This window comes from Podarcis erhardii (assembly GCF_964252035.2).
Source record: "Podarcis erhardii genome assembly, chromosome: 4".
Taxonomy (NCBI): domain Eukaryota; kingdom Metazoa; phylum Chordata; class Lepidosauria; order Squamata; family Lacertidae; genus Podarcis; species Podarcis erhardii.
In genome coordinates this window covers 75,354,545-75,370,500 of record NC_138508.1, presented here as the reverse complement: position 1 = coordinate 75,370,500, position 15,956 = coordinate 75,354,545, and the positions used below count along the sequence as shown (strand labels likewise).

The 15,956-nt window shown below is 41.5% G+C and overlaps 1 protein-coding gene across 2 annotated transcripts in view; it reads right to left on the bottom strand.

Annotated features, from left to right (window-relative positions):
• GABRB3 (gamma-aminobutyric acid type A receptor subunit beta3) overlaps positions 1-15,956 on the bottom strand; it is a 191,466-nt gene that overhangs the window by 77,729 nt on the left and 97,781 nt on the right. Inside the window, exons 1-3 of one of the 2 annotated variants that reach the window (XM_081858986.1) lie at positions 15,363-15,594; positions 14,894-14,985; positions 14,660-14,727 (exon numbers count right to left, since the gene is read on the bottom strand). In XM_081858986.1, the coding sequence (XP_081715112.1) occupies positions 14,660-14,727; positions 14,894-14,985; positions 15,363-15,442 (240 nt within the window). In that variant the 5' untranslated portion in view covers positions 15,443-15,594. Of the gene's footprint in view, positions 1-14,659; positions 14,728-14,893; positions 14,986-15,362; positions 15,595-15,956 lie in introns of those variants that run through there. The other variant, XM_081858985.1, reaches the window with a different exon arrangement.

Sequence of the window (15,956 nt, the reverse complement as noted above, 5' to 3'; positions counted from 1 at the left end):
GAGGCACACGAGATGCAGATTACAATGGACAAGTTATTTCTCCAGTGCGTGGTTATGCATGGTGTGCTGATTCTAATCCACTGCTAAATGAGAAGTATGGACAGAGGGAAAGGAATGAGAAGCAGGAGAGATAGTTACACACTGCCAGTTCCCCCCCCCCCCAGTAAATTCTTACTGTTTATTTTTCTTATCTCTGGAATTTTCAGTCTTTTACATGGGTCAGGGGCCTTTAAATCCTGATTTCACTTTATACTGTTTGGTCTCCATTTTCAGAGCTCCCCCTATTACTTGGTTTCATAGCAGGCTCTTTATTTTTTTACCTTGTCTTTCTCAGTCAGATTCCCACCCCACCCATGCAGCTTGAATATATAGACCAATTCTGGAGTGGACTCCCTTTTTTAACTCCAAAGTTGGGGGTTTTTTTCTTTCTGCAATATTCTCGAATTGGTTCTTTCAGATTTTGGCTTTTTTTGGGGGGGGGGCAGCCTGCCGCTTAGCCAATGAGGGATTCTGGAGCAACTTGTCATTGGGATGATTGTTCCCTGTGCTGAGGCTCTACCCACCAAGACAACACTGTCTCTTTCAAGACTGTATCACCGGGAGGGAGGGCTCTTTTCAGGCACCACAGACCTTCTGGATCTCCAGGTTCACCCTGGAATCTTTGGGGAGCACATTACTCACATGCACGCCCCTTAAGCCCCCAAAATCAGCATCCAGCGCGCTCCTCAAAGTGTCACCGGTTCCCTCCATTGCTAGTGGCTTAGTATCCACAGCCAGGTTTGGAAAGGAGGAATAATTTAAAAATCCTGTTGCTGGGCCAATGGGGCCTGGTATTTGGCTTACATGATGCCCATGTTGCATGATGAGCTTAAGTGACTCCTGGGCAAGAAAGGAGAAGAACTGAGACTGTCAGATATTCAAAGGAGGGAGGGTGCTGTTTGATTCTTCCCCTTGCAGTCAGATACAAGTAACCCTAATATAAAACCTCTCATAGCACCAGACAAGTAAAAGTTCCACATTACTGGGTGCATGAAGCCAGCAACAAAAATCTGTCAGTGTTGGAAATTCTGTAAAACTGTTTTCACAGGAAACCGAAGCAGGACTTGGGTTCTTAAATTACAATATTTTTCCGTGTATAAGACATCCCCATGTATAAGACACCCCCAATTTTTGGGGACTCCAAATTAAGAAAACACCCCTCAGCACTATCCGTGTATAAGACGAGGCCCAATTTTAAACCTATTTTTAGCCAAAAAAAAAGAAAAGAAAAGAAAAGCAGCCTAGTCTTATACATGGAAAAATACGGTAATCACAGAACTCTGTTGCTCACAAAACAAAACTGAAGGGAGTATTTAAAAAACAAAAATTATTTCCAGCTCCTATGACTTGTAGCTACAAACAGAACTCATTTAAAATTAATAAACAACTACGCACACACAAAATTGTCCTGCCTGAATAACGGCATTTCAAACAGAAGAAAGAACATGCTGGCTATAGCAGTTAGACCCTGTTCCCCCATGTAACCAACATTTACTGCCCTGTTTAATATTCTGTCTTCCGTTTTAAAAAGTCAAGTACAACATTTACAACAGAGAAGTAGTATGGGTGTGTTTTGTCACACACAGGAAAGGACCGTTTGAATCTTTGACCCTAACCAAGTCTTTCCAAGTTGCGGCCATATATTATCTCTCAGTTTGTTCCATCCCACCCACCCCTTAATTAAATACAAAGCTGCCTCATTACTGGATAGAAGTGAAGTTGTACAGGTTGGGCTGCACAGTGTCATTCATGCCTTAATCTGCTCCTATTTCCTTTTCACAAGGTCTGGAATCTTGCTGCCTTGTACTACAGCGCTGATTGGTTCATGTTCCAATGGACCCCCTTTGGCCAAGTGTTGGGATCACTATTTCCTGGAAGATTCAGAATCCAGACTGAGATGGAGTTTCCTGCCGTGAAGTAATTTTTTGCTCTCTTTGGCTGCCACAGTCACAGGCCCCATGCAGATCCCTTGCTTCCCAGGCCTCTTTGGAAGAAATGGACTTCTAAGAATTGGTAACTATGCAAGTACAGGGTGAGTCTTTTAAAAGAGGCCCTGTAGAACATGTGTACTCTATCCACAGGGCCTCTTTTAAAGGACTCACCCTGTATATGCCTTGTCTTTTCATACCTTCTTAGGATAAAGAAAGACAGCTGAGACAGTTTTAGAAATACATTATTATCTTTTACGTCTGGATGCCTAGTGATTCTAATATCCTAATGGATAAGTCTATTTTTATCTATTGCATAATGTGGCTAGGGATTTAAAACTCTTTATGCCTACCCATGCTTAAACACTGTGTGGTGCTACCTTTTATACAGATGAACAGACAGTTTGGGTTTATTTGAGGTATTCAAATACCAAGAGTGCTAGCAAAACCTTTCTGAGGTGACAACTCTTTGAGTGATAACAACCATTTTAGGGACCCCCACCCCTCTTGGTTCTGTTCTAAATATTACATTGGAACTGGTGTTGCAAATTCTATGAGTTTCAGAAAATCCTGTTTGATTCTAGTGTCTTCCGCAATCACCGCCACATCTGATACCTAAAGGCAAAAAAGCAACCAGCAACTTGCAATAATCTGTACAGTCTCTTCTTATATGGATACCTAACTCATCTCTCTCTCTCTCTCTCTCTCTCTCTCTCTCTCTCTCTCTCCTTTCTGCATAATTCTGGCAAATGACAGGCAGGCTGACAGCCAGACTACATGGCAGTGAAACAGAGATGGCATACTTTGTTAGTGTTCCTTCACCCTTACAAGATCTGATCATTTTCTGTAATAGTTCAGATCACAGAGCGGCAAATTAATAATATGCCATTCTCTATACACAACCCTCATTTGAAACAAAGATTGGCTGCTGTATTCACTGAATAGTGAATGTGAAATACATCTGGAAGAACTTTCTGGCAGTAAGAGCTGTTCAACAGTGGAATAGACTCCCATGAGAGGCAGTGGACTCTCCTTCCTTGGAGATCCTTGGAGATTTTTAAGCATAGCTTGGATGACCTAGTTGAGGTTCCTGTACTGTAATGATCTAGTTGAGGTTCCTGTACTGCAGAGGGTGGACCAGATGACCCACAGAGTCCCTTCTAACTCTACAATTCTATGATTCTACATAAAATATACCCTATACAGAAGCTGCAGCAAAAGAAATCTTCTTTACTAAATCAGAATTTGCAGCATTAAGTGGTTCCTAATATCATTACGTTTTCAATGGATAAAAGATTCCTTCAAAAAAACACACCAAAAAAAACTCTACAGTGAAACACCAAAATCAGCAATCAGACATAAACGTCAATAAAGAGCCCTTCAAAAATGTAGTGCCCTTCAAATTATCACAAGCTATATCTGTATGTGCAATAGCTATATAGCTTAGGTATTCTTGAAAGAGTAAGAAATATATGCCCAAATTCACTTAATGTACATTCTACACAGAGGATTGTGTCTGAGATCATATCCAGAGTTATCCAAAGTTATTCAGAGTTCTCTGTTGCTCTCTCATTCAATTGTAGAAAGAAAACTGCTCAGATAATGCTCAAATATCTCAAGAGCAAGAATGCACTTTCAAGAGTCCATTCTTTTGTTGCCACCTGACTGAAACTCCTGTTGTTGTTGTTTAGTCATTTAGTTGTGTCTGACTCTTCATGATCCCATGGACCAGAGAACACCAAGCACTCCTGTCTTCCACTGTCTCCTGCAGTTTGGTCAAACTCATGCTGGTAGCTTCGAGAACACTGTCCAACCATCTTGTCCTCTGTCGTCCCCTTGTCCTTGTGTCCTCAATCTTTTCCAGCGAGTCTTCTCTTCTCATGAGGTGGTTGGAAACTCCTGTTACAACTCTCAAATCAGCATGGCTAAGTCATGCTCAAATCAGCATGGCTAAGTCATGCAGGTGAGAATTAGTACTAAGGAATTTGGTGCTGATGGTCAACAAACAAGGAACCTTATCCATGGAGAATGTTTTAAATTGCTGCTTCTGGTGGCTGTTATCATGTTCCCTGGGCCAACATTTTAAAATGTTGTTTAAAATGTAACCCTGGGGCACCAGCATTTAAAAGATTTGAAGTGCAATATGAAATCCCCTTGCACTGGACTGGAAAAGAGAGATGGATTTGGCAGAGATGGAAAGGGGCAATGGTTGGCACAGACCACTCCAATCCATTCGCCAAATATTCAAGCAGGCTGAACTACCATTGGTGGGATTCCCAACAACCCCAAGGCCCAAAGTGGCGCACTCTTATGAGAGCACTGGAAAAATTGTTCATGTACAGAAATACATAGATGTTCTGTTCGGCTACTGAAGGAGAAATGCCACAAGACTCAAACACTCAGATCAAGCACTCTGTTTTTCCTCCTCTCATGTAGGTCTACTGTGGTGTTGTGTAATAAGTGATACAAAATACAGTTAAAGCCAAAAAAAAACAACACCCCAAAACAAACCATAACAGAAGGAGAAGTGACATGTAAGCTTGCTCCAGTGTGAAAAACTAACCAGCCTCCTATTAATTCCCATATGTAACTCCCAATTCCCTCCAATATTCAGGGTAATCTATCAGTGTGATGTGATTAACTCTCAACTTTCTTAAAGTTGTATCACCACGCTATATCTAATATACTAATTATTAAGCTATGTTATTAGATCTTCTATATTTGGCTCAACCTTAATGACTTTATTATTTCTGAAAATGCAGGAATGTAGGCGTTTAATTAAATGAATCCATAATTATCAGTAAACATAAACTGTTAGCAGACTATCCTCTGGAATCAGTATCCAGCACCAACCTTTGCAGGAACAACAAAATTAAAAAGGGAAATGCAAAACATTTTCTCACCATCACACATTTAAGCTGGCACCAAGCTTGAACAGAGATCTCAGCAGCTGTACCAACAGGGAGACAGACTCCTAAAATATTGCTAAGGTTGCTGTCAAGGTTGAGTGTTAACATATCAATTAGATGATGATGTACATACAGTACCAAATCTAGCAGACTGTTGGCACTAAAATATTAAAACAATAATAGCTGGTGATCTATTGATTTATGAATATACTAGCTTAGGGTGACAATAAATGCTGTTGAAGATGCTTTATGGACATGATGTAACTAACATAACCACAAATGGGCTGCACTCATGGCAAACAAGTTTCAGTTCACACACTCCTACATTGGGGCCAGGGTTAGGAACAGGACTGGGAAACGTTGCTGGATTTATACAAACTCCTTTTGCCTTCCCTCAAAGTTCCTCAGATATTTTCCTTGAGGAGGAATCCTCAAATTTGCTTTACATTTACCATACTCTTCTGTCTATAAGACACCCCTGTGGATAAGACGCCCCCTAATTTGGGGGACTCAATATTAAGAAAATGGGGGGAGATTGTCCAGAATGGGAGGAATGTCAAAAAAGCTTGCCGAAATTCCAAATGCTTCCGATTGAACGCAACACAGAAACCTCCTATCCTATTTCCTATCGACACCAGCAGCCGCCAATCACGCACCCATCTGCCGCAGCAGAGCCCAATCACCAGCAGCCATTGCTGCTGCAGCAACCAGTCGCCAGAGGACATTCTCACAGCAGCGACCAATCTCAAGTGGGCATTGCTGCAGCAATGCCCAAATGCAAGCAGACATTGCCACAGCAGCCTATCACCCGCAATAACACCAGTGACAATCTACTACTCAAGACAGAAATCATTTCCACCATCCCCCGTCTGCAATACCCATGTATAAGATGACCCCAATTTTTAAGAATTGTTTTAAGGTAAAAAAACCCAACATCGTCTTATACACAGAAAAGTATGGTATGTAATGGGACCGTGCTTGCGTTCCCCTTCCCATGCTTCAGAGAAATGATAGATCAGCTGGTTAGAGCGTGGTGCTGATAACGTCAAGACTGCAAGTTCGATTGTCGTATGGGACAGCTGCCTATTCCTGCACTGCAGGAGGTTGGACTAGATGATCCTCAGGGTCCCTTCCAACTCCACAATTCTATGATTCTATTAGTTGTGGATCTGGCAATCTTTTCATCCATCCCTTTTGAAGCCAACCACACACTTCACAAACATGAACTTTTCTCTATTAAGACCATGTTTAACTTCTTTGGTTAAATCTGTTTCTAACATTCCAAATAAAACTGGGTAGGAAACATACAGATGTATGGAGAAATATACAGTATCAGAACCAAAGTGATCCCATCATGAGTGTTACAGCATTTGGAATTGGAATTACACACCCAGGGCTTGGTAAACTTGGAACTTTATTTTTACTGTATACCATCTTGATATTTTTTCTTGAATTTACAGTTTATAACTACTCTTATATATAAAGTAAATAAATAAACTGCAAGAATCCAATAAATAAAATCCAAGAATCTGGATTTAAAGTATTCAGATTCCAAAAAACCAACCCTATTTTCCCCCTATTAATTTAACTACCTTACATGTGTAGCTCTGGAACACAAACACTCTGTTAAGAATACACTGGTGCTCTGTCAAATTGTACCATCTTGGACTTAGTGATAATGATGCCTGTGTGTGCCTAGGAACTTTCTGCCAATTTAGTTCACATGTTTTGGAGATGCCTTAAAGCTGAAACATTTGGAAAGGATGTGAGAGTGAGAATTAATTCTACATTTTCTTCTCTTACTTTAATCCTGGGATATTCTCTTCCTCGCCCTCTCTGTAATTAGGAAATGAGCTGCATTTAGGCTGGGGCAATAATTCCTGGGAACCCTGAAGTTTTTTGGGGGGAAATGAAGGTCGATAACTTTTTTCTTAAGGTTCTAGCCAAATGCCAGAGAGGTGAATTCACACCAGGATCCATGTAACCAAATGAAGGCATTTCTTAACTCAGACATGGGCAATCTGTGGCCTGCCAAATGCTTGTTTTCTCCAGAGGCTAGGACCCAAAGCAACAGATTCAAGAAAGGAGATTCCAGCTAAACACTGGGAAGAACTTTCTGACAGTAAGAGATGTTTGACAGTGGAACAGACTCCCATGAGAGGCTATAGACTCTCCTTCCTTGGAGGTTTTTAAGCAGAGGCTGGATGGCCATCTGTATATGTGTAATCTAGTTGAGATTCCTGCATTGCAGGAGGTTGGACTAGATGGCCTTCTGGGTCCCTTCCAACTCTAAAATTCTATGATTCTAATAAAGAGGAAGTCAGCCTGGCTGATCCTTTGTAAGGAGAACATTCATATTACATGGCTGAACTTGGAAACAAGTTGAATCAACATGGAAAGAAATAGAAGTTTGCTTGTAATCTAATCTGCCATCCTTCACCAATCTATGCTTTTTAGTTTGTTTGTTTTTAATTTGGAGGCAAAACTGTTCTGGGTCAGAAACTCAATGGAATTTCCCCCTTAAATGATGGAAATGTTCAGGTCATTCTACAAACAGTTGCCTTATGAACTATTTTTCCAGGAACGAATTAGGTTTGTATAGTGGGACCTGCATGTTTCATTTTAAAGACGTGGATTTTATTATGTTGTGGCCTGCTCTGTGACTCCTAGGTGAAGGGCAGTATATAAATTCTTGAAACAAATATATAAATAACATGGGTCACAGCTTATGCTACTTCACTCTTTCTGGTTTTAATACAAGCACAGTATGGGGGAGCTTTAAGCAAGCTGCTCATACAGTATATGTTTCTCACAAACACATAGCTACACCAGTTTCGAAACAGTCTGGTTGATCTAGATTTGCCAGTTTTTGTTTCCGCAGCAAAGCACACTTAACCTCACCATCTTCAATAACTTTATATAGCAAAAATGTACTCGGATAGCTGTGAACAGCTCCCCTGAGTCTTCACTGTCAGGCTTTTGTAACAAGATGACCTGACCTGGGAGAAGCTAGCAAATCTTGGAAAACCCATAGTGCCTCCCCCACTCACCAAATTAAGACTCTTTTGCTGAAGATAAACTTCCATATAAATTATCTTAAATTTTCACCATTGCCTAGATTAGTAGCACCACCTTATTATTGCATTTTAGTGTGCTGAGAGATGCTTGTATAAAATGTGTGTCCTATATGCTCGCTCTGGTATAGATCAGGAAACACATTCATCTTCTAGACTAAGTGCAGTCTCCAAAGGATTCTAAGCAAGTTGAACAGACATTCTAAGACAAATTAAGCCAGCTACTAAGAATTGATTCTCAACTGCAAATCAACCTTACTTTTGCAAACCCTAATTACTTTCAATTTTACATTGGTTATTGAATGTACGAATCAGACTGCATTTACTCAGAAATAGATACATTATTAGCATGCTCAACGCCATCCTTTAATGCCTCAAATCTGAAAAAAAGGAAGGAGACATCTAAAAAACACAGTCTAATCTCTGAACATCATTTTGGTTCAGTGGGGAGGTTAAAACAGGGCACAGAACTGCAAGTAATAAGGTGCTATTCTGTTCTTTTTTGATGATGGGGCTAGATATGTAACAAAATCTCTGCCAAGTCTGCTGGACCCCCTAACCATCAGCTGATTGACATATACCATATTTACTCGAATCTAATGCTCACCTTTTCTGGGCCAAATTACATTGCAAAAATTAAAGTGCACATTAGACTTGATGGTGCATTTACATTCACCAGCAAATACTTTTGGGGGTTCCAAGGTTCTGAAAACTGAGGTGCGCATTAGATTCGATGGCACATTAGACTTGAGTAAATACAGTAGTTAGAGCATTACTAAGATGTATAGAAACTTGAGATACGTTGTAGAGGATCTTGGAAGGCTATTTAAAGCTACCTTTTGATCCCTAGCAGATGTTCAACATAACTCTGGACATCTTTTTGGGGAAAAGAAACCTCAAGTGAAGACACTCAAAAACACTCTTCTCTTACTCCATAAATCCTATCTAGCAGCAGACAATTCCTTAGAGAAAATGTCCTATTTTTATCCATTTCAACATAAGGAGGCAAAATTCTAAAATGTAAATAAACTCCTGTTGAGCATCTAGAACTCCATAAGCTAGCATTTTACTTAACTGAAGTTTACATTTGCAGCTTTATAATAGGCTGTGATATATATATATATATATATGCTAAGAATTGGATTTGATTATATATGCTGTGCTACAATACTTGTAACAAAGCCTATAATATAATTGACAGTCAAATTGTGTGCTGCCTTTAAGGTACTATGGTAAAAACAGTTCTAGTAATTTGATTTATTTGAATACATTAATCCTCTATCTTTAAGGTAGAGTTCAGGTTTTAATAGACCAATTATGCAAAAAGCTGATTCCAATGTCTAGGTTTAAATCAAATAAATTAGTATCATTACCACTACCAGGTTTAAAGAGTGTGCCTGAAATGCTTTAATAATTACTGAGGTTAAAAATTTAAAAACCACAGTATCATCTTGGTATTACATGCATCTGATTAATAATTCTAACGTGGACAACCAATATGATGGTTGATCTACCACTTATATATTCATTTCAGAATTGTGTTATGTAAAAAAAAAAAGATGTTGTTTTAAATCAAGCACTAATCTTTACATTCTGGAGTATCCTGAAGCTTAATTATATGAAAATATAGTCTGACAAGCAGAGAGTCCCAACAGGATGATGAAACACACTTTAGTTATGAAAACAGCTTCATCTAGACACATTAAAACCAACGAATTTAAGTCAGTCATGTTTAAGATGAATGATTTCAAAGGGTCCAACATGAGCACGATTTCATCAAATACAAGCCACAGTAAATATTAGTGGTGCACATTTTAACGAGGTTTCTGGTAAAATCAAATTGCCTGTAATTAATAAATTTTATTTACGAGAGATACCACAGAACGGTGGTTCAAAAACTTTTCCTGCCACAGATCACCTGAAAATTGCTGATCATCTCGTTGGACCTCTTAATGGCTTTTCTGCCTGTGGTAGAATTTGTAATGTGTTGTGCTAGATGCTGTATGATTTTAATTGCTTATTTTATTTCTTATACAGTGTATTTTATTGCAGGGCAATTTGAATTCCATGGAATTTGAATTGCAATACAATAAAATACAATATAAGTAATGAAAAAAGCAATCAAATTAGAAAAAAAAATCTCTATGAATATTTAATGCAATGGCTGTGCTGTCTCCCATCTTCAACCACGAATACACAGATATGCTGCAGACCAGAGGAATGAAGCTTGCAGACCATTGGTGGTCCAGAAACCAAAGTTTGGGAACCCCTGCCATAGAAAAGGGCAGCTCCCAGAGTTCCATCACACTTAAGTAAATGCAAGTGGTTTATGCATTGTACAAAGAGGCAGAGGGCATGCAGAAAGGAGCAGATCTGTTTCCCAGTAGTTTCCATCAAGTTCCATGCCGCAAAGGAAATGGGCTACCATCTGTACTGTTTCTTTTCTCCCATATAAGCAAATGGGGAAGTAGTTCTGCTAGCACACAGAGTTTCAGCTGTGCAGTGGAACTTCCCCTCCCTGTGCTTCCCCTGAATCTATTCTGGAAGTTTCCCCAACCCACTGGAACATATTTATAGGGGGCACACAGGGAGAGGAGAGTGCGAGGAAGTTCCATTGCACAGCTGAAACTTATTGCACTATTGGATTTCACCCCTAGTTACCATTTACTCCAGTGTAGAGAAGTGCTACACTTGCGAAGGGAGCACAATTGTGGTTGGAACGAAAATGGTAACAGGAATCACACAAGGATGTACAGTACTGTACATCTCATTGCTGGGGTCCTTATGTTATGCCCCCCCCCCTTTTTCACATTCATCCCATCTATCACAAAAGTCAGTTTCTGGCTCCCTTCTTTGCACCCTCTAGCTGTAAGTTAAGATTTCCACATGGTTTAGTTCTCTCTATGAAGCCATGGCCCCAAACACGTTTAACAGGAGATAGACTGGGGAACGCTCACTGTACCCCCTTTCCACAACCTCATATGGTGGTTTTCACAGCAGAATGGGTTTGAAGACCCCAACACCCTGTATTGCATTGCTCAGATTCACTTCTCACCCAGCAACAGCAGCTTAGACTACACAATAAACCACCTCCCAACCATGACTGGCATTTTCCCATTTTCTAAACAAATTACTAACCTCACTTGTATGTAGAACAGAGTGCACAACTGCAGAAATTAAATGTCACCAATTGCTTCTTTGGGGACATAAGCCCTGCTCTGAAGTGAGTCCCTGAGCTCAAATCTGTGTCTCAAGAATCAGGACATATAACATGAAGTAGATAGCCATTTGCGTGAGACGTTTCAACCTACATCTGTAGCTGTCAAGGGATTCTTAGGATAATCAATTAACTGGGTACCAGACTAGATGGAATATATGTTCTGTCCCTGTCATGCTTGTATTCATTACTTAAGCTGTTTATTTTAAACATCCCATTCATCATGTGACGTGGCCTAATAAATCAGAACCCTGCAATGTTTCAGGACCCACTGATGAATAAATGTGATTAAGTACTGGGCATACGGAGGTACAGATTTAAAACTAAATATATTCTTCCAATTATAAGCACTTTGTGGCAGACTATATAAAACAGCAATAGATTCCAGAGTTGTTTACCAATTACTATGGGGAAGGGCCATAATTGAGCAATGAGGTCTTTTCTTCCATGCACTCTCTGCAAATACTGGAGGCAGGGAATGCAGTATAGACATTTTATTATAACTAGTTGCAGCAGCAAAGTTCAGGCAACTTAAAGCCAATTCAAATTATGGCTATACCAATTTGCCAACCTGAAAAAAATCTCCAGTCCCGACTATTTTTATTGGAGATCTAATTGAGCTGAGGATATACAATATATGTTTTCATCACATCCTGCTTACAAATTTAGCAGGAGCAGCTAGTGTCTGAAAATCCCACCCTGGCCCTAACAGCTTTCCATTATTTCCCCAGTTGTGAGGGTGAGGGGAGGACAATGGACAAGGCACCTGCAGCTATGAATTGGTGTACTTAGGAGGGTGTTGCTCCAAGTGGCTTCTTGTTCCAGAAACAACAAAGAGACTTGCAGCACCAAAAAACCTTAAGAATTAAGGAAATGAACTGCAGAACTTCCCTGAATTTAATTTCCTTCTGACCTCACTGTTTACAATCCTCTTCCTTGCCACTATGTATACCTGTATCTGTAACTCTGGATAATGTACTGTAGTCCACAAATGCTTATGCCATCATCAAATTGTTAGTCTTCAAGGTGCTGTAAGACAAACCTGGCTAACCTTCTGGATGGTCTTCCTCCAGAATCCTCATTACCTCAAAACACAGAGTTGGGACCACATCTCTGCCCTGAGTTTACAGTAACTGAGGGTACAGAACACGTGTGTTAAGTTTGCATTGTATCACAAAACAATTACTCTTGTGTGTTCTGTTCCTTCTAATTTCAATTGAGGCTTCCTCAGCTATTTTTGGCCAACACCCTTTGAAGAAAATACTCTGAAAATATCCACCAGCATTTCCTGAAGTTGAAAAACAGTAAACACCTACTCAAAAAGAAGTGTAGATAATAGGTTAAGCTGTCAAAGCATTAGGATACAGTCCCACACAGAAGTACTTAGAAACAAAGCCCATTAAAATCAATGGGTGATAGCCAAATAAGTCATACTCACAGTAGATAGAGATTTCACTAGGTCTTATCTAAGCATGATTAATACTGGAAAGCACCCATTGGAATGGGAAGCTGTTTCTAATTTGATGATATACAGAAAGACAGGAAGTACACTTAATTTGTGTTTCCTGTTCACTGCACTTCTCTGTCACATCCAAAAGTAACCTTATTCCCCAGAAAATTTGGTTAGGATTGGAGTACTAAATATTAAACAGCATAAGAGAAAAAAAGGAGAAACCACAATTGATATTTTCCAGGGCAGATAAGTAATGTGTTCAATATTGTGTTAAGAACCAGTGTCCCATCTAAGAACAGCAAACCTGCCTCTTGTATTACCTGAGACCATCATGAATCACCAAAGAACTATGGAAACACAAATAACTTCTAAACTTAATAAATCTGACAGTCAAAATCATTTAGTGACTGTAAAGGTATTGGGTTCAATAGTAAATAACTGTGATGTTTTTAACTTATAAGTAACAAGTAATATGTCAACATATTTTAATCAACATATTTTAATCAAGTTGTTTCTTCTGCAGAAGCCACACCTTTTAAGATTTTCCAAACAACCAAACACAAAAAAAGTGATTTATTCTGCTCATAATTGTATTAAGAATACAGTAATCTATTGGGTCAAATAAATTCAATCTAAACAACACATTCTAAACATACAAAGAAACACAACAAAAGGGATTTTAAAAAACTACTTTATCCAGTTTAGTAGAGGATTAGAAAGCATCTTAAAACAATTTCTCTCTAATATTTCCTCTATTCTGTTTATTCTTTAAAACACTGTTGATACATTCTCTTTTATTTATTTTCAAACAGCATAGCACCCAACATGTTTATTATTACAGAACATATAAATAAAAGTAAAAACCCCAATTAGTATAATATACTTATACTAACTTGAGACTTTTAGATATGTTTGATATTTATGCCATAGTTTTTACAAGAAGTCTTCTAGAGATCTCTTTTTGCAAATGAAGCATTTCAACAAGGTATATTTAGGACTGCAAAATACGATAAAGTGCTTGCACATATATCCCATTTAATATTGGGGGGAAAGTTTCCCTAACCAGCTCATTAGTGAGATCCCAGCTCTATTGTGATATATCTTTTACTTTTAACAGTGCAAACGTACACATAGAAGTAAGCCTCATTAACGTCATTGGGGTTTACTCCCAGGAAAGTGGGAATAGGATGCAGCGTAAGTTCTCATGTGCCAAAAAAATTTGCCGCATGGCAAAGCCACACATTTGTTACTTGGTTCGAAGTTATTTGCACTTATTATTTGAAATGTTCCATGCTCTACAGAGGTGACAAGCAGCATGGGTTTTTTAAGTGGAACCAGGTCATGATTTAGACAGTGCAATGCCTCCTTCACACACAATACAAGCAGTGCAGTTTTAAAACTCTGATTAGGGTGACATCTGCAATCCCAGCAAGCAGCAGGAACAACAGATGCATCTGTGCAACAGAAGTTCCCTTTCAGCACCTGAGACAGCACTCTGAAATCCTGCTTTATCCCCTTCAGCATGCAGTCTACTCTGCTGCCATCAACTGAACACCCCCACATGCAAGTACTAACTGCGTATGACACACCCAAGCCAGCCATTAGACCGGCTTTTGCTGCATTACAACTTCTCAAATCAACAAGCGGCCCTCGCCAAGCAGCAAAGAGTAGCATCACAAACCTCAATGTATATATAACAGGGGCCAGGGTCACCTCCGACAGAAAATGCCGAAGATTAGCAACTGCTTGTTTCCGGCACTTGTCAAAACTTTCAGCGCAGGTGCTCTCTGGCTGAAAGGGCCTCTTATTCAACACCCTTCCACCTACTGCCCCTCCTAAGCACACTCCAGCTTCCTGGAGGGGGATGCAGACTAGATAAGGTGGTCCTGGGGTCCCATCCAACTCTACAGTTCCATGATTCCTCTGCCTCTGAGCGTGATCACCAAAACTGAGATTCAGGACCATTGAAAAAGCTTTACATCCAACACAGTAAGTTCCCAGCCATGTCCATGCCGAAGTCACCAGAGACCTCTACTCACCATGTTGACTTCTGACACCATGTCGATGCTGGCAATGTCTATGTTCATCCCCACGTTCACTGGGGGGCCTAATGGAGAACAGGAGACAGTGTCACTTGGCCCCACACTTGGTAGAAACATGGTTCCCCCCCCCCTCTCAAGAATATTCCTCCTCCCCCTCCCCAAGGAAAAAACAAAAAATCCGCACAGGATCCGAGACAGACAAGAACAAGAGACACCCAACCAGAGACTCACCTCCAAAATCCGGTCTGAGGCGAATGTCGTAGCCTTTCAGCAATTTATCCACCGTTTCTTTCACGAAGGACATGTTTCCATGATCGCTCACACTGTGGGGAAAAGGAGGAGTTTGAGGAGAAATTTGAAAAAGGGGGGGGGGTTGAGAGATTGAAAAGGGTGAGAGGGATAAGAAAAGTCCGAAAAGATGCGAAGGGTTTTTTTTTTTAAAGAAAAAAAATATATATATAAATAAATAAAAAGGGGGGGTGAGGAAAAGTGAAGCGATAAAGGGGAGGAGATGGAAATCCGCGACAAGGAGGGGTGAGGGAAAGAAAGGCGAAGGAGCGAGGCGGAGAGAGAGGTCGGCAAGGGGGGCAGAAAAAGAAGCTCTGGTCAGTTCGGGTGGCTGGTGGAGCCGCAGCCCTCCCCCCCCCCCGCGGCGTCCCCTCCCTCCCTCCCTCCCCTCCCCGCCAGGCGCCGCTCCTACCTCTGGGCGCAGCAGACCACGGCCACCAGCACCGGAGCGGAGAAGACGCCGAAGATCCTGCCTCGTCCCAAGCCCCACATCCCTCCGCTCCGGGCTCCCTTCCCGCTGCAGCAGCAGCAGCAGCAGCTGCCGCCGCGGCCGCGTGCGGTTCCGGCTGCCCGCCCGAGAGCCGCCGAGGAAGAGGCGGAGGCGACAGTCCCCTCGCCTGCCTGCCTCTCTCTCGCGCTCCTCCGACGCTCCCCCCGCCCAGCGCAGGAGGCTGAGGCGAAGCTCTTGAGGAGAGCCAGAGAGAGGCAGCTGAGGAGAACTGCTGCCCCCCCCAACACTCCCACCCCGCGCCGCCCGGTCCTCCCCCCCCCCCCGCTCCCCACACGCCTCGCCCAGGGAAGGGAGCGCCGCGGCTGGGACTTGGCGCTCAGGGCACCGGCGAGCTGAGGGCGCCGAGCTCGGACGGGCGCCGCCGCCGCCGCCTTCTCCCGCGAGGAGACTCTGCTCGGCTCCTCTGGGCGCCGTCCATGCCACGCAGGCACCCTCAGAGAGCCCTTGTGGCCGCGCGCCTGGGGCCAAGCTGAGGCCACCTCGGTAGGAACCAGC